A 26,073-nucleotide genomic window follows, 5' to 3' on the forward strand; every position below is an offset into this window, starting at 1 on the left:
GGTCTTAATTTCCGCCTATGGCCGTTTCTGATCCTCAAGTTCCATGGAGACAAAAACATGACCATGCTTTATTCCTATTCTGTAGGCGATAAATGCTAATCAATTAAAAAACACTTTGTGATGATTTTTATAGCCTATATATTTGTTTCTAATCTCCATTACAAAGAACAACACTTGGTTTATTTAAACTTAAACTTAAATATTAAGGAAATGAAAAATCATTGTACATTCGAAATAGCCTACTAAATATTTGTAGACATATTGCTACAATTATTGAATTTCATTGTTGGAAGCATATAAAACCATTATAACTGTAACAAGTATAACAAGAATGTAAGATTATTATTATTATTTAAATCCTACATGCAATAACAATAGTTTTAAGTAGTTAGTTTGTAGGCTAGTTTTAAGATTTAGCTAAATATAATAGTTTGAATTATGCATTCCTTTTCTGCATCAAAGGCAGATTTGTTTTCAAAAAACAAAACAAAAAAAATTGTGATTTTTAGTGATTTAGGTGGCTCCACAGAAAAATAAACACCAGAGACAAGAAATGTTCAGAATGGAGTATTATAGGTATAATTTAACAGCTCAGTTCATCATAATAACATAAAAAAAATATAAGAACAATGTGTCTCAGCTTACATAATGTGAAATAATGAATTTTTTAATGATAATGAAACATCTATTAACACGATTACACACAACAGAGAGATAAATTACACAAATAGCATTTAGTCTACATGAAATAAAACTCATACGGACGTACAACCCAACACAGAAGTCATAAACATATAATCTGAAAGATACAGGGTGATAGGCTACATTGTGTCTCTTTCTCTTAACTTTCTTTTACACATGTGTTTTCCCTGAAAGGGGCAGATGTCTTCCTGGCATTCCCAGCACGGCTGAACATCATGGCCATCAGAAGCGTCGAGATGGCAAAGACTGCAGCCTCCGGTTTTCAGCTTACTGCGAATCATCCGTCGAAGCTCCCAGCGTTTAGCGTCATCCACACAGCACGCCACGTCAACCACACTGATGCGCTTGGGGTCCCACACGCAGTCCTCCTCGCGACCAGACTTGATGGCGGAGATGTTGCTTTTTGGCGGAACCCACGCGCAGTCGTACCCGTTGCTGTGCCACGTTTGCTGAAGAGGATGATTGTCACAGTCTATTTTCTTCACTTTTCCAGCACGCACCCTCAGTTTGAAAACGACTTTGTCGTTCTTGTCGGTTTTATGCGGGTAACATTTGGCTTTCGCAATGTTACGACTGACATAAACCCCGGGGCCCAACATTCCATCTATAGAGGGTTCAAATCCTTCATTAATGATGGTCTCGGCGTTTTTCAAATGCGTGCCGTGGAACATTGTATATTCACGGCCTGACTTCGGTTCCTGGTTCTCAGACAGAGACTTAGTGCGGTCTTTAACAGCTTTCCAGCCACAGAAAGACACACCTCCCTCCATTCTAAGATTGAATACGAAAATTAACTAAGTATTTACACAAACTAAAACAACCTTTTATGTTTAAAATGTACTCACATTTGCTCACCTCCTTCAGTAGGCTATCTTCTATGTCACCCGGTAACTTTCTACTTTCGATTTCGTTACATGAGAAAAATATCGAGAGAGAGAAAAAACATCGCGAGATTCCAAAACGGTTTGCTTTTGTCATCGTCGAACTCACAGAACAAGGTGTGTTAAAGCTTCACACCAACACACAACGGATGTTTTATAGATGTGTTATAAAAAAACGCGGTTCTTGTTTATATTATTTCATTTCTGAGGGAACCAAACGTTACATAAGAAAAATATCGAGAGAGAGAGAGAAAAAACATCGCGAGATTCCAAAACGGTTTGCTTTTGTTATCGTCGATCTCACAAAACAAGGTGTGTTAAAGCTTCACACCAACACACAACGGATGTTTTATAGATGTGTTATAAAAAAACGCGGTTCTTGTTTATATTATTTCATTTCTGAGGGAACCAAACTGTTTAACATCCCCACGACAACTTGCTATTTTAAATATACTAGGCTATATAAATTCGTTTTTACAGATACAGTCCCTCTGGAACATCAATTGCCTTTCTGATGCACTGTAACAAAAAAACAAAACTTTTCATCATTTGATCAACCATCCATTATAACTTTGATTTAACGTAAAAGGTTAAGGAAGCAAACTTAGTTCTTAAAATTTAGGTTATATCCCTTACTTTATTAATAATACTTTATTATACGTAATTATTTATTTATTTATTTCCCCCTTTTCCAGTGGTGACAAGCATGAATCATCCATTTTAAACCAGTCTTTACATAGCCAGGGTACCCCATATCCTACTAATTTCCTCCGAAAGGAACGTTTTTGACCCAGAGCCTCTTTGTAAAAAAATAAATTAATTAAAAGCACTTTGAAACCAGAGATTTATATATTTTGGATTTTGTATATTTCCTCGTCTTCATCTTAATGTGGTACTGTAAGAAAAATGACCTTCCTCTTTTTTTTCCTTTCCTCGTTTTCCTCGCAATCATACTCAGGTTTTAATAAGGCTGTCACACACTCCATTTTTCAACAGTGTAGCCTTAATAGTGTACTCTCTGATCTACAGTAGGCTAGATGCAAATTATTAAGAAACGTCTCCAAGCCAGTTATTTGCATTTAACCAAATGATGAAGGCTTCACAAGCGAAACCATGTGAAGGGTATGAATAGAGGTGCGTGAGCTTGACCATACGTATGTCTACTTAGCTTTTTAAATCTTCTTTCTTCCTTTGGTATAATGAATGTGGTGTATGAGTTCTGATGGAATAGAAAACAAAACTGAAGATCTGAGAAACCTGACAGCGCTCAGCTAAAATTATGATGGAGACAGGTGAGAGTTACTGAAAATGTACATGAGAAAACTATTTTACTATATATTTTTTTATATTTTACTATATACTATATTACTATTTTTATTCAATTTTATTCGAAGTTCAGTTTGTAACGCATTACTGGGGCTGTAGCTACATTTGCATTAAATGTGCTTACGTAAGTATTTGTAAATTATAATTAAACACCGTTGTTGTGTTACAAATATCGACAACAGCATATTTGTATATAGCCTAATAACATATTTGTTCGCTCTTTTCATCTAAATGTAGGCTAGGCTATATAAAACTTTTTCTGAGAAAGAATGCCTTTACTGCAAAGTAAATGTTTATTTTTAAAGAACCTTCATCGGCCATGCTGTAAAACGTAATAAATAAATAAATAAAACAATTAAAAGTAACTTTAAATACATTTTAAAATCTGTATAGCAACTGACACGTGCAAATTAAGTGCTTTGAAACGGATTTTACATAGGCTTGTGATGAACGTTATTAGGTACTTGTTAAAAGCTATAACAGAAATGGTAAGTAAACAATAAAAAGAACAAGATTACATCTGTACATCAGTGTGTTTTTGACACTCTGATTTTTATTTGTATTTTTTTTCCCTAAGAATTTGTTTAGTCTCAGGTGACTATAACAGTGATCTTAGTGGTGAGACCAAAGAGTGTAGTAAATATGACTAAATGTAGTCGTTTTCTGCAATCAAACCCAGGACAACAGTAAGCATTTCAAGCCCTCTCTTGTCTTAATCTATATGTCAAGTACTGCCATTTATGGCTGTAAACGGGTGGATTATGATATCAGGCAAAAGAACTGTGCATGCACACCCTAGACCACAGGTGTGTGTCTGAGAGAGAGAGAGAGAGAGAGAGAGATAAAGACAAGATATGAGTCTATCACTGAAAATGGATATTGGCCATATCAGAATATAAGAAAACATGAGAGAAATTCCATTCCTAAACAACAAAACCGCTGTTTGCCTATGGATCTGAATTTGAAACCTAAAGATCTAAAGCTATGCCAATACTGCAAATTGCTTGTTAAACACTAAATGTTTTGCAAAGATTTTTCCTCAGGCTGGGGTGTTACTGTACATTAACAGATTTTATAGCACGAGTTATACATTTATTGATTTACATTTCTGAAAAGTTCAGTTTGTTTTCTATTGAAACTTAAGCCCATGAGTGGCTGATGTTTGAATAGAGTTATAATGCTCTGCAGGAATGGAATCTCCATTCACAAGAACATGAACTCCAGCATAATGTTTATCTCAATTATTGAACTGTATGAATAACTGCTAATCAAGAGCACTTGCAGTGTTTTAAATCTATTTTACTCACACAGTTTCCACCCCTAAACTATCTCATTAACTAAAGAAAACAAGACCATGAATCAATTTTTTGACTATTACGACAAATAGGGACTTATTTGTAAGAAATGCATACTGTTTAAAACACATTCAATTTTATATTTAACACATTATATTGATCTTATTTGCATTATGAGTTTATTTCAAAAACTGCTGTTGTACACAATGGTTTAAGCAATAAAATCTGTATGCTTTTATTCACAGTCCAACTTTTAAAAAAAATATTAAAATTAAAATACTTTTAATCAAAATCAAAAAAAAAAATTTGAATAGTTTGGTCAGGTCTGTATTACTGAAGCTACAGGTCAGAAGAAAGCAGGAGCCTTTTCGAAGTTGTAAATAAAAGAAAGATCACTGGAGTAAGTTTTACAAGAAAATACTATTTCTTTCTTCTAAGAAGTCTTTCTTCTTCAAAAATGTATGTTTAATTCAACTATTGTGAATGGATAGTGAAAATAAATAGTGATAATGTTTTTAAATATTCTGCAAAACTATGAATCTAGTAGTTTCCAGTAATGGCCAACCTGTGAACACTGGGGAATTATGCAAAAGATACTTATAGCAAACTTATTGTGAACTGGTGTTTTAAATTGGATATGCCCAAGTGATATTTTTATTCACAAAAAGACTTGTTAATATCCACACTGTTAGGCTAATGTTGCTTTGTTGAAGTGTAAAGTCACAGCTCTGAAGTATAATGTCACTATCAATGTGGAAAGCTTTTGGACCAGACTTTATTTGCATGACTTTATTATACAGTATATTCATATAAATACATGTAGTCATTTTTCCCCTAAATTTATTCTTGCAGGTTATTCAAAGAAATTCACATTAACCAGAAGGTTTATAAAGCATGGCATTCTTGTTTTTGATCTTTTTTAATGCTTTATTTTCTTTGTTTCCTAACACCAGATATTGCTTCAAAAAGAGACATTAAACACTGTAAATACATTTCTTTCTCTCCACAGAGTATTCCAAGAGAGTATACCAAGGTGTCAGAGTCAAGCACACAGTCAAAGACCTTCTTGCAGAGAAGCGATTACGACAAACAAATGCACCCCGATTCAGTGTAAGTTAGCCATCATTCTCACCATCTGGTCTGATTTTCTCACATATTATCTAGATCATCCCATATCCAGAAGTGTTTTGCTCTTTTTTTCTTTTGCTTAGACAGTATCTAAATCCAAGAACTTTACATTCACAACATTCAAGCAAATATGTGACCGTGGACCACAAAACCAGTCATAAGGGTAAATTTTTCGAAATTGAGATTTATAAATCTTCTGAAAGCTGAATAAATAAGATTTCCATTGAGGTATGGTTTGTTAGGATAGGACAATATTTGGCCGAGATACAACTATTTGAAAATCTGGAATCTGAGGGAACTAATCAAAACTTAAGTTTTGATATATTTACGGTACAAAATTTACAAAATATCTTCATGGAACATGATCTTTATTTAATATCCTAATGATTTTTGGCATAAAAGAAAAGTCGATAATTTTGACCCATACAATGTATTTTTGGCTATTGCTACAAATATACCCCAGCGACTTAAGACTGGTTTTGTGGTCCAGGGTCACATATAAGTGTAAGATATCGCTCACACAGCGACACTGTTTAGAGCATCCATGCTTGTCATGTCCTTGTTACTTTTAAGAGATAAATATCAGGTACACCTGCCAAAATCAGATCTACCTTCCTGAAAGGGGACAGACAGGTATTGTTACCAGTAGACGGTTAAACCCAAGCCTTAACTGAGGTTATCACTGAGGGATTTGCTACAAAATACAAAAGAACAGACAGTCCTTGTGCTCTAGTGAACTCTGGCTGCAAGTTTTTGTCTGCTTTTGTTTTGTTTGGTGTCCTTATTGAAACTAATGGACCAGTCGGTTCATGCAAATGCCTCAGACGAGGTGGTTGGCCTCAATATATATCTGAACAACAGACCAGCAAAGAGATACACATTACATATTCTACATGATGAATAAAAAGCATTAGTTCATTATTGAAATAAGTTAACTACTATAAGAATACTATTTACAGAATATCCATGAAAAGTGCCTCTATGTGCGGCATGTATTGACTGCGAGTCTCTGACAAAGAATGATATCTGCTAAACAAATTAACTTAATTCCACTGCGTTCTTCCCCGGCACGTCGCAGAGTCAACTGGGATTTGTTCCTAGTCATCCAATGATTTTTTTAGATCCTTGTGGCAAAATCTCATGAGAAGAGCACACACTCCACCAGAGGGAAGTGTACATTTAGAGCGAGGGGGGAGCACTGTTGTGACACTGGCAAATCATATTCAAATATCCTCCCACATGATTTGCCTGGCTTTCAACAGAACAAGCACTAAAACTTGCGCCTTCCTGTCTTTTTCTCCATATTCTCACTGGCTGTACAAAGCAGCCCACCGGGGGTTCTGTGTTTCTCTTCGCCTTTATATTGTAGGGAGATTCATTACATGCCATCTTCTTAAGTGAAGTTTATGAGAAACACACATACATAGACAGACTGTGTTAGTGTCAACTGACTCTCTAACTTTTTTGGTTTTCAGACGGGCAGCAGTTCCTCTCAGGCAGCTTTTGTGCCAATGCCTGGTGAGTCCGTCCGGTAAAGCTTATACACTCCTAGATCTAATCAGATAAGACAGGTGTGCTCAGTGAGAAGCTAATTCATCCAGAATTTCCTGCTTCCTCTTGCAGGGTCGCATATGCTTCCTGGTTACTACAGTATGCGGGCTAATTCATCTTGAATCAGGGTGTTAACAGAATTTCCTGCTTTCTCTTGCAGGGTCGCATATGCTTCCTGGTTACTACAGTATGCGAAGATCCTTCCTCCCAGACTCAGAGCTCTGCCATCCCATGAAGCAGTACTCACCAGACACTTACTCTTCAGCGCTGGGAAGCAAGGCCTTCTCATACGACCACCCCTCCTCTTACCCTTCCTTCATTGACAGCTACTACACTCCTGATTCATATGGAGATTACAGAGGGCCAACAGCTTATACCACCAGCGGAGGGTCACTGTTTCCACCATCTACATTACCAACACTACTAACAAGTCTGTCTGGAGAGACATCGTCACACTTGCATTTGGTATTCACACTTCCTGCAGCTGATATTATTTGGGTCAATGATGTATAAGAATCTCTCTAATTTATTTTAAAACTCATCTGTTAAGTTCTGTTTGTGTTCATATGGTTTTGAAAAATTAAAGTTTCAATTCAATGGCTCTAAAAAATATCTGTCAAGAAAAAAGTAAGAATACACATTATTAACAAGGATACTTTTAAATATATTTTTCAAGGAATGTTTTTTTTTTTTTTACAAATATAATGAATTTGTAAATATAATTTATGAATATCCTATGTTTTTTTATTAATACTTGTTTTCAGCAAGGACATATTAAATTGACCAAAAGTGACATTAATGACATTCACAATGTTACATAAGATTTCAAGGTTTCAAAAAAATGCTCTCATAAGAGAATTTTAAAATAAAAAAAAATACTTTTGAACAAACTTTTGAACAGTAGTTTACAACCTGACAAAACAATGACATAAAAAAGGTTGCACCACATGATTTTGTGGACAAACTATTTTTGTTTTTTTTTTATACAAAATTTGTTAAAAAATTTCCCCAAGAAATAATAATAAAAGATTATGCCAAACTACTACTATGCCAAACAGGTTTTTCGTCTTGTTTCTTTTCAGTTGTATCACCGACATTTTTTACTTTTTGCTCCAATAATACATATCAAAATGAATTTTAATACAGAATTGTATTTTTGAATAAACTAATAGATAGGAGAATGTCATTGACCCCTTTTCTAAGCAAATTAATGAAAAGACTAATAAGCAATGGTGTTTCTCTGCTACAGAGAGACCCCTGGGATCAGCCATCAGAAGACCCAGTCAGTCAGTCAGAAGTCATATGTCCTGAGGGTCCAGCCTCTGTGGCAGACTCACCATCCCTGGGAGGGCCTGACTCTGGGAGTTCCTCTCCATACCGTCTATCCTCTGGGCGCAGCGGAAGCTCCATCCCATCCAGCTCTCAGACTTATACTCTACAACCCTTGGAAGACGTCCCGTATCCAGCAGCATCCTACACCTCTGCTTCCAGCTACTCCTGTCCACCGTACATGACAACACCTGGAGATCTGGCTGTGGTGAAGATGACACCTGCCACCACAGAGGAGGCTGGTGGTGGAGTGGTGTCTCTCAGTGACACTACATCCTGGGCTAAAGATGATGGAACTGGTTCCTGGTTGTCATATGAGACTAGGAGGGCTTTTTAACAGGCTTAAATGACATTACAAAGACTGTGGACTGATCATTTGCAATGACACAGTCTCTTTATTCTTATAGAAAAGGAGATCATATAGGTTCATCATAAAGATGACCTCCTCATGAAATGCTGGCCACAATGTACAATTTTAAATAGTTTATATTGCTTAATGATACAGCAAAAATATGTGTTAATAGTTTAGTTAATTCAGGGTTTAATTATGCATTTTACATGCCCAAGCGTTCTAGAATGAATTAGAAGCAATGCTCACTTTTTTTTTCTTTCCTTTCTTACATTTTCAATAAACCCTCGATGACTGGTCTCGAATATAATTCGCAAATAATACCAAAAATACTCTTTAAACAACAAGCATGTTAGACTTCTGTCAGGAATGGCAATATAAAAAATAAACATGTTTTGATCTGAAGAAAGTGTGTTATCTTTATAGAACAGAACAGAACAGAACAGAACAGATGTTCCAAGGAGCCAACAAGCGCTGTTGTTAGGACGCCACTGCGTTGTTAAGTTAAGGCCCCCTTAGTGACAGGAGTGAATGAGGAAACAAACAGATCGCCTGTTCAAATTTATCTCACTTCAGTTAACTTCTCTCTTATAAGTCATACATTTATCATGCAATTAAATGCCCAAACTAATAAACAAAATATGAATGTATATTTAAAAATATACAAGTCAAAATAAGTTATTTACTTTTGTACTAACTTTTATAAGAGCTTCTATTTGCGAGCCACAGTGTTGCTAGGCGCTTTTTGTTTTTGTTCGTCTGGACAGCAGCGCACGTCAAACTTTCTGAAGTTTGTTTTACATTTCTTATGTTATCATATTGCTTTTTCAGAGACAGGTTTTTAATAAAAATCACTTATACTAGTCTTATAGCCAACTTTAGCTTCGGGAGTATGAATCGTTAAATAGACGTTGTTTCGCAGTTGTCGTAAGGCTCAAATGTTAAAGCCGATCTAAAAAATAAAAAAATAAAAAAACATTCACTAGCTTAGCCAAGATTGTCCATTTCGCCTCAGTCTGTAATGTTATACTGTTCAGCTGCGAAACAAGCCATGCGGAGAAAACTGCCTAAATGATATGCCTGGCTACGTGTGTCCAATTTATACTGACTTGTACTAGCTCTTTACCTGAAAAGTCACCGGACTCTTCTTCTGGGTCAAGGCTTCATCGCTGATGATGGATCAGTACCATATTTTGGAGGTTATCGGGGAAGGGTCATTCGGCCGAGTGTACAAAGGCCGCAGGAAGTTTAGCGGCCAGGTGAGCGCTGCATGTGCGCCGCGATGTCAGAAATTAGCTTTATTTGCCACTTTGAACTGAATTCTGAATTTCATGGGCATTTTTATGAGTGTTTTCCCCCCTAAATATGTAACACCATAGCATCCCCTCCATATAAGTCAAATCTCATTTGGGACTAAAAAAAGGGGGGGGGGGAAGAGTGTTCATCACCTTAGAACGTCTGTTAACCAATCAGAATCAAACATTCTAGAGTCTCGTGGTATACGTTTGAATAAGTGACCTGACACTGAATACAAAATAAATAAATAAATAAATATGATCGTAACGGACTTTATTAAAGACAGAGTCCCTCTCTGTCTGTCTGAGTAACGTCAACACTTTTTATTTTCTAGGTCGTGGCTCTGAAGTTCATTCCCAAAGTTGGTCGCTCAGAGAAGGACCTGCGAAGTTTGAAAAGAGAGATTGACATCATGAGGGGGCTTAAGCACCCCAACATAGTGCTGCTTTTAGACAGCTTTGAGACAGAGAGGGAGGTATGATTGTCACGACCTACTCCCAAGTCACGTTACATTTTCCACTGTTGCATCTCTGTTCCATAACCTGGTGCTTCCAGTATAACGGCTTGTGGAAGTGAAATATAGCTCCCAGGGTTCACAGTTTTCACATTCAAATCTCTATGGAATAATTCTCGTTGGCAAAATGTAGTTGGCATTGGTACAAATGCAGTAAACTTGTGACTTTGATCGTCCCATGAAATGTGTAACTGGAAAAAATATTGGTGAGAAGAACAGTTTTAAAAAAAAACTGAATATGTGTCAGAGGAATAATTAGAGCATGTATACCTCTGGCAGGTGGTGGTGGTAACTGAGTATGCAGAGGGTGAGCTGTTTCAGATCCTGGAGGATGATGGGAGTTTACCTGAGAATCAGGTACATCAGTGGTCACACTGTTTTACAGTAACTGACAGCTCAACGTATTAGATTTCTATCATTCCTAAATACAGAATTTATTCATGCTGGTGTGTGATGCTAGAGTTATCTAGGACCTGGTTCACATTTAGTATCTTTCTACATTTTAAAAGCTAATAATATAATCACTGATGCATATAAAAGTTAAATTATGCCATACAAATTTGAATAAACATCATAACATTTAGCCTAGAGTAAATGGATTTTTGAAAAATGCATATAGTGCATCACTTTTATTTCTTTGATTTGATGATATGCTGGATTTTTTTGCTGCTCTTACCTCCTAACAGGGACACACTCACCTGCTAACCTGTTATTTTATATCTTGTGTAGGTGCGTGAAATAGCCTGCCAGCTTGTTTCTGCCCTGTATTATCTGCACTCCCATCGCATTTTATACCGTGACATGAAACCACAAAACATCCTGCTGGGAAAAGGAGGAGTAGTAAAGCTCTGTGACTTTGGGTTGGTGTTGCCAGTTGGTGCAAGTTCAAACTACTTCAGTAACTCTGTATATATATTTATTTTTCCACGGCTAAAAATAGTGATGGATTCTAGTTTTTGAGGAAGCTTGTCTTGGCATGTCTGAATTAAAGCAGAGTGGATGCATAATTTTCATCCTAATGTGATCTCTAATAGCATAGTGGTGTTATATTCTCTTGACTCTTCACAGATTTGCTCGTGCCATGAGTGTGTCCACCTTGGTGTTGACCTCTATTAAGGGGACTCCTCTCTACATGTCTCCGGAATTAGTGGAAGAGAAACCTTATGACCACTCAGCTGACCTTTGGTCTCTGGGCTGCATCCTCTATGAGCTCCACACGGGGGCGCCTCCGTTCTACACCAACTCCATCTTTCAGCTGGTGCAGCTTATAGTGGCAAGCCTCAACTTAAAAAAGGGTATATTAACAATGCTGCCGTGAGAGTGAAAATTATGTTTTGACCAGCGTGAAAGAATGAATATATTATAAAACCAAATGTAGAGAACTAAAGTAGTCAAAAAGCTGTTTAAAACAAGGATAAAAGATATTGTGAAGAATCATATTACTAAAAGCTAAAAGCACATTGCAAGAGCATTATCATATGTACATATATCCTGTAGAACTAGCCAACATAAAATAACTCTTTAATGGCCCTCTTACGCATGTTTTTGTTTCATAAGAGGACCAGAAAAAAACTGTTTATCGCAAGTATATTTAAATAATTGTTTTATTAATTGGTATATACAAATTTGTTTAGTGTTTTTTCCTCAATTGAATTTTATAAAATATATGTATTATATAGTTTGTTGAATGTTGAATCTGTGTCTGCCATGAAATAGCCTATGATGCTGATATGGCAATAAATACTGTAATACAACAACAACATCCCCATGTAGCCTTTTATTTTTAGAGTGCGCTCAGCTCCACATAAAGGCCAGATCAGTAGAGACTATGAGAGGGAGTTCCCTTCGGTTGTAAAGAGTTGGAACTGCCTCATCTACTGTTCAACCTGACTGAAGACATCCTGAACATTCCAGATCTAACGCAGGTCAGAAAATGCAGATACAATGTTTTTCAAAAATGAATATATACATTCTATTCATATGATTATTATTTTAAACATATTTTAAAATCATATTTTCTAATGTGATTGTATTAAAATTGTTAATTATTATTTGTGAATTAAAATGTAAAATTTAAGAGAGATTATTTTCTTGTAATAATTTCAGTTAATCTATGGGAGCTCATACTTGATTTCTGACTGGTTTTTATTTGATAAAGGACTCACAGGGTGAGATAGTTTTGGGAGATCTGATGAATGTTCTCATAATGTACCTGGAAAAGAGCCCGGGCTGGGAGATAAAAGGGAGGAGGTATGGATTTATGAACTGTTTTTAATGTACACTTAAAGTACACTTTTTTTCCCCAAAACTGAAATTGTTTTTACTTTCATTACTTCAGTAAATCTATTGTTCCTTTTTTTTTAAATGAAAGAATATTTAGTGTTAATTGGATGACTCTTTGTTAGGCTGTTGTTATCCCAACTGCTGCTGGGCTTTTAGTGAAATTTTAATCTTAGTGATATTTTATGAAAATTATTTTTTCTCATCAGAGCTGAGGATCTCTGTCAGCTATTTATATCGGTATTTCTCTGTCGAGACCCAAAGCGTTCAGCGGTAAGTGTCTCTAGCTGAAAGATTTTCTCTCTAGTTTGCGTCAAATGCACTTTTAAACTGGAAAAATGAAGTACAAAAATCGTAGGATGTCTGGTTTCATTTGCATTACAGTTGTGATTTTGTGGTCTCTCCTACAGCTTTTGGCAACAGCAGTCTTAACCTTGTTCACTCGCCGTGGTATATCTGTGAATGTCAGTATGGAAGGGCTTACAGCCTTTTTGGGGAATATTTTGACAGACACAGCAGAGGTACGGTTTCATTATTTATACTGTGAATAAGGGTTAACTCTGTTTGGAGTAATTAATGTCATTGACGTGATGAAATCAAGTGTAGTCATTCCCTACTCTCTTTCTCTCTTTTTCTTTTCCTCTCCCCCTCCCACCATCTGTCTGCTCTCTCTCTCTCTCTCTTTCGTATAGGCACATAACCCCTTACCTGCAGGTTGGGGCATGTGTGATGGCCTTCTGTCACTGATTCTCCACAGACTATCTGAGGTAATTCCTCTCAGATCAATTCTCCTAAAATAATTAGAGAAACAGATAATCCGTTTGGCCGATTAATTGGTTTTCGATTGAATCTACAGTAAATGGCACCAGTTGAAGTCTCAACTGAACAGCATCCAACAACGGTATTTACAGAAAAAGAAACTAATGTGTTACTTAACTTTTTTTTAAATCATACTGTACATTTGTTCAATTTAACAATGAGTCTAAAATATATATATTACATAATACATAAATATATTACAAAATGTTATTATTATTGATAAAATATTACTATTACATATCCATATTTTAATTGTTGTAATATAATGATCATTTAATTGTTATTAGTTATTTAGTTAAGTCATAAAGAAATCAGCAATTAAAATCAGTTTGGCATATTGCTTATGGGACACTTAAATATAATCTGGATCACCAAAAAAGCACTGTTGGTCATCTGTAGTGTTAAAGTCGCAATAAAATGGAATTAGGGACGTATCTTTTCTTCTGTACTGTGCATTACATCCCAACTGATTATCAAAAAAGAAAAAAATGTAGGGAATGTTTTTTTCATTGGTTGTGGTTAGAGCTCACTGAATGTGAGCTTGACTGTGGAGGGGCCTAGAGAAGTCTGTAGTTTCACCTGAAATTAAGTTATGACATTTTGTCTGAAAATTACGAGGACAAAATTTAAAAAAGAAACATGAAACACATACATGGATCAGCGTTTCACTCTAAGATCAATAATATGCATTTACAAAATAGTTAGGGTGAATTGTTATTATGTGCTGACTTTAAAGTGCTGCCTAATTGCCTTTTTTTCTTCACTGATGAAAGTGTGATAGCAGCTCACTGCTCGACTTTCAGGACTCAGAGCTTTGGCCCTGCTTGTGGGCTAAAGTAAACACCACACTGGAAACCGCAACTCCCCAGAGTTGCCTTTTTTCTCCGAATGGTACTGAACCTCAAGAGAACATTCATTTATTTATATATTGCAGCTTTAATGTACTAGTAATTTAATAATATATATGTAGCACCCTTACAACCACTCTGTATGTTATATACGTGAGAATGGGGGTGCTTGGGTTCTTATCTCTGTTTTTTCTCACAGGTCTGTACGTGTTCCTCTCTCTCGCTTTATTGGTTTTCTCCAGCGATTCGTATAACTGTGTGGCTCTCCTGTCGGATAACTCCACAAACTGCTCCTCTGCCCTCAGCCACCTTCTCACCACCAGTTGGTGAGCTTCAAACATTGCCTAAAAAGTCTTACTAATGGTGTCAAACAGTTTTTCACTGTTCGTTTTTATATTAGTGTTTATTTGAAGTGCATCTCTCAGAGGTTTACAGTATATTTCTCTTTTTATAGTGCTGCATTGCTTGAGCGCAGTATTTTCTGGGGTGACTCAGAAATAAGCAGCCTATCAGTGATGAGCTGTCAACTTCTCTGCATCCCCTTCTCTCTGGAGTTACCCTTAGAAAAACTTATTTCTGTTCTCAGATCGTATCAAAGCTCAAATATTGTGGCTGGTTTAGTTCAGGTATGGTTTTATAAAATTTTCAGTATTTAAAGGGGAGGTTCACTGTTTTTTTTCTAGGCTTGATTGTGTTTATGGGGTGCAGTCTAACATGTGTTCTGTTCCTGTTGCCCTGGTGGTGCTTCCATTGTGTCTTCTGAATCGTCTACTGCTATCTGACCTGCAGCACACCGCTCCATGCCTTATCACTGCAGCCCAGGCCACCTCTTTCCTCCCTTACTGCACCGAATGCTCAGACAATAGAGCAGACCACACTCAGAATCAACTTAACCACTTCGGGAATGGTGTGGAGCAATTTAAGAGCAATGGAATTGCAAAAAAAAACAAGATAGATCATAACAAAGGTGACATCAAATCAAAGAAGAGGTTAGAGCAGCTCAAAGGCAATGTAGATGCATCTAAGGAAAAAAATGATTCTATAAAGACTCAATACCAGTCATCCAAAAACAAGAATGAGAAGATCAGAGACATCCAAGCAAAAACCAAAATATATCCACAGAAGACCATGGACCATCTAAGAGATAAAATAGAGCAGCAGGGCAGTTGTATAGAGGAGCTCATGGACAGTTTGGAAATCCATGGCAGTTCTGTAGGGCGTCTCCAATATCTCTCATCTCAGCAAGGGTGCAACATCAGCTGGCTTATAGACAGTCTGGAGGAGTTAAGAAGTTGTGATCACACCAAGGTCTCCACGGCTAAAATTCGATCCTCACCAGAAGAGGTCAGAACAGCAGGTTCTCTGTTGGCTGTTTTGCTACAGAGTGAACTTCTCAGTGGGTGCGCAGTGGAACTCCTTATCCTTCTCTCCCACCTAACACGTCATCTCACCCATCAGTCTTCCTTCTTTCTTCCTGTTGAAACCACCCAACTGCAGTTTGCATTGCGCCACCGAGATGATGGAATCCGAGCGGCCTGCTGTGGCTTACTGGGCCACCTGGGCTCAGGTGTCAGGCAGGTCATCGGTGAATCAAACTTTGACTTATTCCAGGACCTGTTAGGTTGCTTGTGCGATCTTGCTCCATCCGTTCGTAGGGCAGCTTGCAAGGCGGTGGGAAACTGGCTGAGTGTAATGAGAAAAACCGATCTAACTATTTCCAATAAAGTTTTCAAGAATACGACTGGCATTAATGCCTTGTTGGTACAAGACAAATTGAAGAGGACACCAACAATGGAAGGCATCAGACACAGTGAGAGAGATGTATGGATAGAGCTGGCCATGGGAGCTGCTCGTCCCCTCGTGTCTCTGCTGTCAGATGCTGATAATGTCATTCGACAGCACTGCTGTGGGGCCTTGGGTAACCTGGCTGCTTTTGGCGGAGGGGATGGAGCACTTCTCAGTGCAGATGCTCCAGGCTTGATTCTCCAAACTGCCTGTAATGATTCCCATCATGCAGTGCGTCGGGCGGCTGTGGCCACTCTGCATGTGTTTAGCCAACAAAACACATTACTGCAGGTAAGAGCAGTGTGAATCAGTTTTGGCTAATATATTTAGATGTTTGGCGTAAAATATCTAGTTGTGCAAAGAGTGCTGTTCTTGGTGAATTGTATTTAAACACTGAAAGAAAATGAATATAGAGCTGATTTTGTGCTGTATTGCATCATTTTGACAATTGTGCAAAAAAAATTGAAAGACAAAGCTGGTCTAAAACGACAAAAAATCCTTACTGTCATTTTCACATTTTCCCCTTCCTTTCCTCAAGGCTCTGAGGTCTCTAGATGCAGGAAGAAAACTCTGTCGCACATCCCAAAGCTCTTTATTTCAGAGGGATTATCAATGGTTTGTCAGCAAGTTGGACGGGTCGGTTGAAGGAAAAACATAAACATCAGCCTCATAGTTTGTGTGTAAGAGAGAGGATGTAATTTCACATTATTTAAATATGGATTGCTGGCTGCTTCTGTGGCTGGGAAAGCTTTCTTTTTGTCTGTATTTATTTGATCTGTGATCAAAAGAGTTTGACAGAAATTGAATCTGTGTGTTTTGAGAAAATGGCAGTAACTCAAAAACATCTTTAAAAAAAACATTGTATCTTACAATTTAGTAGTATATCAAATGTAAGGTTGTTTTTATTCAGCAGCAAATGTTTGCATTTTTGATTCACACAAGTTATATTTAAGACTGTTGAAGTTGTTTGCGTTTTTTTTTCTGTATATAATAACTAAACTGCACTTGTAATTTTATGATGTGACTATTTTGCAGGCTTAATTGTTTGTATTTATTATTTGCAATTATTTTGTAGAAATTAAGCCATGCGCAAAAACAATAAATAAATAAATTGTAGGCCTATCTATGTATCGGAAAAATTCGGTGAAGTGTTTCCTAAAGTATATAGCCTACTGTAATGTCGTAAAAGTACGTCTTTACGGGGGAAATAAATGTGAAATCCGGGTTTCATTAGTCACACTCTTATTTTGTTGTTTCCATTAGCCTATACAAATCCTTAAATACATGAATAAATAGAATTGCATATAAATGTGTCTGACGTGTGATTTTTAGTTTCGCTTTTTGTCTTGACTTGACAAATCGTCTTACCCTGTCAGTTTATTTATTTTTTCTTTCTAAGATGGCTATTTTATCTGAGATTGCTCGACATAAAACATCCAAACGTTTAACTTTTCAAACGTGTTTGTCAGAAGAAAAGCATTTTGACGCGTATCCGAACTGAAGTACGCAACCACATTTGTGTTTAGGAAAAATGATTTGATCTAAATTATATATTATAATTATTATTATTTCAGATAATATAAAAGAAACTTACCAGTGAAAAATCTGATTGTTTGACAGACGTGAAACTTACTAAACGAACACTAGCCTATAGTGTAAATCATTACAGGCCTATAGCGCGCAAAGTTTAAGCGCAGTCTGCGCAGATTTTCTTTTCTCTTTTTTTTTTAACCCAGTTGTAAAAACCCTTAAAAACGTAACTTTAAATATACTTAGAAAGATTAGTACATTTAAAATAATTGGGGGAAAAGGAAAAGTGAATTGTAGCCTGTGAATCAAATTAATTAGTTTGTATAGGCCTAGGCTACGTGATTATTCACATGTCCTCTAAAATGACACTTGTTCTTAACACTCAAGCACAGACATTTTTAATGGTTATACTTTAAATTAGTGGCCCATACGAGCTGTCTGATGATTTGTGATCATGTTTCCGCCTCCGTGTGTGTGTGAAAAAGACGAACATCAAGACCACATTTAAATAGGCTACTGTTTAGTAAAAGTAAGAGAAGTAGGCTAGCCTATTGAACAATAAACACCAGGGACGATCGGTGTTCAGAAACTATAAATAACCGGACCCGTTAAAATGGCCTCGAAATAAATATGAATGAATCAACCAACCGCTACACAGAAATAAGACTTTTGACAGGAATAAAAAAATATATTATTTTTTTCTCTATTTTCTGCTCCTTGTAGCTACATTTGGTACAAGAAAACTCCGTTTTTTTTAACGTAAATGTTTACTAATCCAAAACTACTATCATGACAAAAAAAGAAGAATTGAAATCTACAGTTAATAATAAAACACAAACGTCTCAATATACTTAGACATCCTACATTGCCTATAATAATCGTGTTAGGCTATTCTTTTTCATTCTTTTTTCTCCCTCACACACACGTAACTGACACTCTGTGGAATCATTTGAGTTTCTTTTTTGCTTCACGTCGTGCATTAGTGAGGATAGGGAATAGCACTGCTCCATATATTTGGCTTTCAAAGCTGTAAACAATTTTCCGGCCAAACAAGGGATAAACTCCGTTTATCCGTTAAACTCAAGGTCTACCGATTAAGCTCTAAAAAGCTCACATGAAGCCATCATCGCCAAAATGCACTGTTGCTGACACAAATCACTTTATTTGAATTCAATGAAATAACAGGAAACACGAAGTAATTAATCGGAGACGATACATTGAAATGCCTCGTACAAAATGACTAGTCTTAGTATTATAGCTGGTGTAAACTCTTGGAAATCGTGTGCCTTCATTTTGGGTTGTTAAAAAAAAGGAAAAGAAAATTCTCAACTTCACAAAATGACCGTACAACACAGCGCATAATTAGCTATATTTCACAAACATGATTGTATACCGCCAAGGAAAGCATATTTTAAGTCGATATGCTAAGCTCTCAGTATCTAGGTTGCTTATTTAGAAGAATTAAATGATATTTGTAATATTGCTACGTAGTAAGGTACACACCACACTTCGGTAAAAAATGCCATAAAAGAAACAAACAGAAAGAAAAAAAAGAGGAACTAATCAAAGCCTGATTTGCAGTTGATTTCTTTGTTATTGTTGTAATTGTGATTAATGCGTCTCCTATTCCAGCAAGTAGAAAATCAGAGTCACTAGACAGGTAACCAGAATAAACTCCTGAAATGTACTAAATTGTAAACCGGAAAATCATAACATTTGTCAAGGATTGTGCATGATTGCAAATGCAATAAATAAATAAATAAATAAATAAATAAAAATCATTTACATTGTTGATGAAATATTGCTAAGAAGTTGGGAAGTCTGCAATTCTAAAGCCACCACAATCATTTCAGTGATTATTAAAAAAGCCATATCACTACAAAGATTTTACTTTCTGTCCCCCAACACACACTTGTAACATTAGAGCAAACAAGCTTTATAAAATCACAAACCCTGATTGTAGTCGCAATAACAGCAGAGACATTGGGCCAAACAGTAGTTTGTGAATCAAATGCCACTCATTCACCTCTAATGAAACGTGTTAGCCAAGAGAATATAAAATAGGACTTCTTAAGCAAGAAGGACTTTTGCAGTAACATATCATTCAGACGAAAGAAAAATAAACATTCTTTATAAAGAGCCATGAAATCTTCCACATGCAAGAACAAAAATACAGGGAATCAACACACATAACATTATTAGGCAGTGCCATATCTTCAGCATTGAGTTACAAACTGACATACCTCCATGACTTTGGACATTAATCGTATACCTGAGCTGCAGGACTAATCTAAAATTGGGGATTCAAAAATACATCATCAGGTTCATTATTCCTGAGGGAAATTTATTTTGAGAAGTGCTTCCCCTGAAACTCAATATATAAGAAACAGATTGCTTTTAATATCAGTGCTCATTCCTTAATTAATTTATGGAAGGAAAAAAGGAACTACCAATGTTGTACTGATTGTACATCATTAGTATTAGTACCATAAATATTGAAACTGCAAATAAATCAATTTAAAAGAAAAAACAGCCTCTGTATAAATTAATATCAGTGCAGGTCATATGCGGAACTTGTGATATTACCTTACAGCCTTTTCTAAATAAATGAAGATGTGTTTGATTTGATCTTGCGTTATTCAGTTGTCAATCCTGAACAGTAAACGCTCTGTTGTTAAAGCTCATTTATGGAAACCAGAAAATGAGCCGTCAAGCCACTCTGGAGAAACGTAAGAGAAAACAATAAAAAGCGGCTGTCATTACAGTCAAAGGACATAATCACAGTGCATATTGACTGATTTGGAGTTATTTCTGAGAAAGTGGATGTCTGTGCTGCAGCGGTTGATGGACTTTGTCAGTTTGTAACGAAAATGAAATGATTGAGTAACGTGCAATAGTACTACCTCCACCACATCCTAAAAAAAAGACACATTCAGTCAAAAAACAACTCAAATCTCCATTGCCTTTCAGACTGCTAACAATTCTACTTGCAGGACCATTGTCAGGTGGTCGAGCTTTTGGTCAGGCGCTGGTTTCCTGTTTGAGGCGTTGGCTGCGGGCCTTGTACACCTCAATCAGGAGGTCTTTCACGTACTGGATCTCCCGCTCCACCGATTCTGCCTTGTCCCGTAGCTCACGGTTTCTACCCTCCAGACCATGAAGCTGTTCCTCCAACGAGTCCAACTCCACTCGCTTCTTTTGGCGATACCTGTTAAAAAATGATTAATACAGAGGAAAGTCAGTTTTACTTACAGAAGGTGTGGTCTTTTAAATCCCACAAGCAGCTACTTCGTAATGCCCGCAGGCATTGTAGTCTGAAGCATAATACAATTTTGCATCTATCAAGTATTTTGTACTTTCATGACTAAGTGTAACTCCAAAACCCCACCAAATGTTCTATGCTCACTCATCTAAAATACAATTGACACCACTGTGATTCTGAAAATACCTGTGAGCTGCAGTCTTGTTCTGGTCTCTCTTCTTTTGTTTGCGTTCACCATGATTCACTTCAATTAGTGGCACCTCTAGGTCTGGTTTCACAATGCAGGGGTCTTCTTTCAGCACACAGACTCCTCTGGCACACGGGGACCCCATTTCAGGTCCGTGGCGTTCACCACTCAGGCAGTCGGGGCTTTGGCCTTCGAGAAAGCCACAGTGGAAGTTATGTTGCCGGTGGATCTCAACGCTCTCCGCCTTCACTGGGTCATTAATGGCCCCAAGGAAGCTGTGGTAGGCCTCTTCTTGGGATGAACTTTGGAGGAAACAGCTTTCGTTGGGTTTGGACTTCCAGGGAATGTTGGCCTTCACATCGCTAGCACCATTCTTGGCTTCACTCATCATTTCTATCTCCACACTTCCTCCTATGCCGCTTAAATTGACTTCTCTGATGCCGTACATCATCATTTCTTCTTTCTTGTGGGGAATTTGAACGGATCCGCTAAAGTTGTACCCGCCACTGCTGCCGGCCTTGCTTGCGCCGACGGCCTCTTCTGTGTAGCGGCAGTTCTTCTCCTCTTTGGGTAAAATGGCGCACCTCCTGATCTCCACTGCACTGCCTAGGCAGTAGCCTTTGCCTACCACCCGTTCATCTTCAGCACAGCTGTAGCTCCCACCAGGTGCAACAGCTGAGTTACCTGAGGAACTTCCTTTGGAACTCCAGATGCTACTCTCGTAGCTGTCACCCACCCTCACCCCATCGGAAACTCTCTTGCGGCTGCAGGCGCTGCTGTTGGGGCGGCTGCAACTGTAAGGGGCATGCCTAGGAATCTTGGTACGGCCAATGGGACCCCCACAAAAGCTCAGCAAGTCAAGTTCCCCAGTTGCCAGGGTAACAAGTAGAGGGCTGGATTCGGATTGGTTGGAAGTAGAATATGATCCGTAGGGCAACTGGTAATATGACGGTGGACCAACTGCCGATGGACCCTTGTCGCATTTGCCCAGTTTGGAGGCTTTTTCTGGGAGTGGGTCAGACAGGAAGTAATCCTCCAGCTGAGCAAGCTCCTCTTGCAGCAGAGAGGTCATGACCTCCAAATCTGAAGGCACCTGGATGTCATGCTGGAGGGGCGAGGGGGGAAGGGATGCATTGGGGGAGGGAGAGGAGTGTGGGGTTGGGAGGTAAGAGGAGAAATCTACTTCTTCCGTCATCCAGTCACTAAGACCATCACCTATAGGGAAAACAGAGGTCGACATGTTAATCATTGGCCTAGAGATCCAATGTAACACAATTATTTAAACCAAATAAACTATTCCAGCAGTATTTTAACAAATCGTTTAAAAAACTACAAAATCGCATCTCAGTGTGCGTACTAAATCGAAAATGCAAAAGGTAGCATTAAACTAGCATGTTATCTACAAATAATATAAAATAGATCCACGTTGGTAGTTTTACTCACTGTTCAAGGAGAACGAAATGTGCTGCAGTGCGGTGCCCACCTGAAACTGGGAAAAATAAAAAACTGTATTCACTGCAACTCACCAATTAAGTGCTGGTTCTCCTCTGGCCCCTCCCCTCTGCGCCCCTCCGATTGGCTGTGGTTAGCCTGTGGGTGAGAGAGAGTGAGGGGGTCTGCCGGGCAGACGAGTAGAGTCTTCCAAATGGGTGCTGACATTGTCATCATCCTGTCCGTTGGTCCTACGATTCAAATGTCCGAGCTTACAGTGCACGATAGTGAAGTTTGAGAGTTGAGCCACAGAAAACAGGGCTTGGTGTGCATTATGAAACCTAAAAAAAAAAGGAGGGAAAATATGATGAAGGACGTTAAAATGCATTGCCTATGGAGATTTAGGTGTATCTGGTATCAAGACGACACTATCACACCAACCGTGATTCATCAGTTGCTAAAGTAGAATGGAGGAAAGGAGGGGGAAAAAATAATTATGTCCTAGTTGGAGGGACTTTCCATTCTAAACTTATCATGGCTCTCCTAAAATATCTAAAAATCTCTCCAACTGAACATAAATCCATATTTTCAGAGTGTTAACAATGAGCGATACAGTGCAAACTGAGTAAAACAACTACAACCCTCCCATTTCGATACAGCATCAGCTAAGACACACACTTGTGATTAGCGAGGGATCAATTTAGAAAACTACCACTCTTCCATCCATCAAAGTCCCTTGTGCCCACTTAGGGGAGTTCTACTGAGATCCTAGAGAACCAGGCGAATGCTCTACTGGTGGGAAATTTATTAGCAGCCTAAATATACAAGACACACTCAAATGTAAAGCTTCTTCGGATAATATATTGGACCCTGCCAATAATAAATCACAATATCAAGAACTTTTAAAAACTTTATCATTTGAATATACTTGAATATACTTAATATAGTGCTGATTTCTACAAGTTACCTGGTCTATCGTTTTTCTGTATGATGCAACCTAAGGTGCCTCCAAATGTTCTAATAACCTTTGCACCAACACTCATGTCCAGTTTGTTTACAGTCTAAGATCAGACACTGACAAATATTTTATACTGACAGAGACTACTTTGAAAAATGGCAAAGAGCAGAAACAACGCTTTTTTTCTTCTCTTTTTCTTCTGCAATCAAGCATTGTAAGTAATTTCTAGCAGTAGGCTATGGCAGGTGCAGACGCCTCTGAACTGGATGTCTGAACTTAGCCAGCACGTGGTTTACAATCTATGACGTAATGCGAAAGCAAAAACAGCTAATCTTCGTGAGAGCTTTAAAAACGACACATGCTTTTTAGCAAAACGGCAATTTCTAAGAGAACAAACAACGTCCGCTGCATGCAACAATACATTGAAGTGGCAGATATGGATGTCAAAATGGGCAAAAGAAAAAAATGAAAGAAATAATGACTGAAGAACCTGTGTAGCCTCATCTGTTTAATATAGATAATCACTATATAAAAAGCTGTTAGACAAACAAGTGCCACTTGAAAGTGCGTAAAAGAATGGAATGTGTGTCAAAATAAATTTAACATGTGAAAATGTTCATTAACTAGGTCAGACTGATTATTCTGACATCATTCCTAATGTTGCAAAAACTGTGTAGCAACGACTGAAAGAGCTTAAGGAGTTTCTGAAACTTTTCCCAATAAGCAAGACAGTGTGCATAAAACATCATCGCCTGAAGCACTGTTACAAGTGACAACACGCTCAACAACACTTAAACAAAAGCAATACACCTAAAAAGTACAAAGCCAAGAGACAAAACAACAAAAGCAAAAAGTAATAAGTTGTACTTACTCCATTCTTGCTTAAATGTTTTGGGCTTGGGGTGCGTTGCAAAAGCAAAGCACGGCGTTTCTTTAGGATCGAAGTCTCTAGTAAATTAAAAAGCCATGTCTCCTTCGCAGTGTCTAGGACTGAAGTGCTGTTGGTCTTGCTTTGTTGTGATGGAGTTGATGACTGAGAATCGGCTAATTGAGTCAATGCATCAGGTCACCCACACCTAGCAACCAGCTGCGTCACGCGGTCAGCCCCCCAGTGCTACAGATTCCTCCGCCCTATGGATGTATTGGTCGAGATAAATTCACACTTCGGGCCGGTGTAAACGCCCACAAGAATTAAAACTCACTTTCTCAACGACTTCCGAGAAAACACAAAATCCCCGCTAGCACGTTCCTTAACTTAAAAATAAGTTTTGAGGCCATGAGAGAATATGTAATATGTAATGAAAGCGGCTGTTCGCGAGAGTTTGGATGATTATCATACAGCTGCAGTATCTGGTAATACATAAAATATTCATATCATAACACGCATAGTATACACTGCCGTTCAAATATGTATTGTTTCACAGGGACTACTTGATTTCTTCTAGCGAGGAAGAACACTTTCTGCTACCCAGGAGATGCGTGGCTGTTGTTGCAGGTTAGTTGCATCAGCGCTTCAAGCTGCTAGCAGATTCGCTGGACGGACCGAACCTGTCGTGCAGCGATTGGCTGAAGAGGAACTGTTGTGTTCTCTCATTGGCTGCCGATAGAGAGACGTTGCTTCCCAGTGGTCTTCGGTTTTCCACTCTCCGTGCACATGTTATACGTAAACATCCCGAGAGCAAATTCTAAAGTGGTTAAACTTTCATGTCGCGGAAGGGCAGTTTACGGAACTTTACTGACAAAACATTATAACGTTAGTTGTGGCGTTTGTTGATACGCGTTTTGGACGCTTTCCTCTTAAAACGCTGTACTTAGCGGTTCAGTTGATTTGTACTAAAATATCCTATTTTTATTTTCATTTAGACCGTAGGGTGATTAAATTGTGTAATCTAACGTTACATTTTGATAATATGTGCTTACATTTGATAAGTAGACAAATGGCTTAGATTTGCTCAGATTTATTATTGTATTTAATAAAGCCGATAGATTATTTACATGTTCCCGTCATTAACTGACACTGCAGTTACTCAGAAGAGATGTAAAAGCGTCTATAATAGTGTGAAATTAACTCTACTTACTTATACTGAATATTCTAATGGAGTGCGTGTAACAGGTGGCGTCTTTAACGTCATTATTTCCATTTTCAGCATCAGCATTTCTATAGCTGCCCTTGGGAGAAGCGGATGTTAAATTCTGCGATCGAGCAAAACACAAACACTATCTAGCGGGAGAAAGAAAAGAGATAGTCTTTTATCCATTGTTATTATATTTTGACTATCCCATCTGAACTTCAGAAGAACCGCCGACTCTACATGCTGAGCTATTCAAGTCATGCGCGGTCACTGTGAGGCGAGACAAATTACCCTCAAACTCACAAGTACAACACGTTTAATTCCCGTTAATAACGATTTTTCAAAGAATCAAGCTTTGTTTTCCCCCCTCAGCAAATCCTAAAGCTGATTGAAGGAGCTATGTCTTCCTGTTGCTATAGTAATAGCGAACACTGCCCCCTATTTTAGACGTGTTTTCTGGTTGCTGTTGCCATGGGATTTGCAACGAGCGCTCTCGCTCCCTCTTTCGGCCCGTGTTTTTCAGTTTTGTC

The 26,073-nt window shown here is 37.8% G+C and overlaps 4 protein-coding genes across 8 annotated transcripts in view; 2 read left to right on the forward strand and 2 right to left on the reverse strand.

Annotated features, from left to right (window-relative positions):
* Window positions 1-1,623, reverse strand: part of LOC107722791 (uncharacterized) — a 19,204-nt gene extending 17,581 nt beyond the window's left edge. The window contains exons 1-2 of one of the 3 annotated variants that reach the window (XR_001637841.1): window positions 1,548-1,623; window positions 684-1,473 (exon numbers count right to left, since the gene is read on the reverse strand). Coding sequence is in view for 2 of the 3 variants with exons in the window: in XM_016531269.1 (XP_016386755.1) it covers window positions 822-1,472 (651 nt within the window). In the remaining variant the exon portion in view is untranslated. Of the gene's footprint in view, window positions 1-646; window positions 1,474-1,547 lie in introns of those variants that run through there. The other 2 variants (XM_016531269.1, XM_016531270.1) reach the window with 2 other exon arrangements.
* Window positions 1,624-2,704: 1,081 nt separating this feature from the next.
* On the forward strand, window positions 2,705-8,977 carry LOC107722790 (uncharacterized protein C11orf53 homolog). Its single transcript, XM_016531267.1, has 5 exons — window positions 2,705-2,875; window positions 5,214-5,314; window positions 6,808-6,850; window positions 7,044-7,348; window positions 8,133-8,977. Exons 1-5 carry the CDS (start codon window positions 2,863-2,865, stop codon window positions 8,547-8,549), a joined length of 879 nt encoding a protein of 292 aa, XP_016386753.1. The 5' UTR covers window positions 2,705-2,862; the 3' UTR covers window positions 8,550-8,977.
* Window positions 8,978-9,368: 391 nt separating this feature from the next.
* LOC107722762 (uncharacterized) lies at window positions 9,369-16,804 on the forward strand. Its single transcript, XM_016531229.1, has 15 exons — window positions 9,369-9,820; window positions 10,192-10,332; window positions 10,651-10,728; window positions 11,101-11,231; window positions 11,440-11,666; window positions 12,229-12,296; window positions 12,530-12,621; window positions 12,861-12,924; window positions 13,062-13,172; window positions 13,344-13,418; window positions 14,244-14,361; window positions 14,518-14,644; window positions 14,773-14,944; window positions 15,027-16,394; window positions 16,642-16,804. Exons 1-15 carry the CDS (start codon window positions 9,734-9,736, stop codon window positions 16,759-16,761), a joined length of 2,979 nt encoding a protein of 992 aa, XP_016386715.1. The 5' UTR covers window positions 9,369-9,733; the 3' UTR covers window positions 16,762-16,804.
* A 1,972-nt stretch (window positions 16,805-18,776) lies between these two features.
* Window positions 18,777-24,601, reverse strand: LOC107722784 (uncharacterized). 3 transcript variants are annotated; one of them, XM_016531256.1, is made up of 5 exons: window positions 24,343-24,601; window positions 22,609-22,854; window positions 21,082-22,297; window positions 20,630-20,841; window positions 18,777-20,548 (listed from the first exon to the last, which is right to left on the reverse strand). In XM_016531256.1, exons 2-4 carry the CDS (start codon window positions 22,748-22,750, stop codon window positions 20,655-20,657), a joined length of 1,545 nt encoding a protein of 514 aa, XP_016386742.1. In that variant the 5' UTR covers window positions 22,751-22,854; window positions 24,343-24,601; the 3' UTR covers window positions 18,777-20,548; window positions 20,630-20,654. The 3 variants fall into 3 exon arrangements, with proteins under 3 accessions (XP_016386742.1, XP_016386741.1, XP_016386743.1); XM_016531255.1 differs by having other exon boundaries at window positions 18,777-20,841; XM_016531257.1 differs by lacking the exons at window positions 22,609-22,854; window positions 24,343-24,601 and adding an exon at window positions 22,526-22,566 and having other exon boundaries at window positions 18,777-20,841.
* Window positions 24,602-26,073: the final 1,472 nt, after the last annotated feature.

Source organism: Sinocyclocheilus rhinocerous, unplaced genomic scaffold (assembly GCF_001515625.1).
Source record: "Sinocyclocheilus rhinocerous isolate Xijiao unplaced genomic scaffold, SAMN03320098_v1.1 scaffold544, whole genome shotgun sequence".
Lineage (NCBI taxonomy): Eukaryota > Metazoa > Chordata > Actinopteri > Cypriniformes > Cyprinidae > Sinocyclocheilus > Sinocyclocheilus rhinocerous.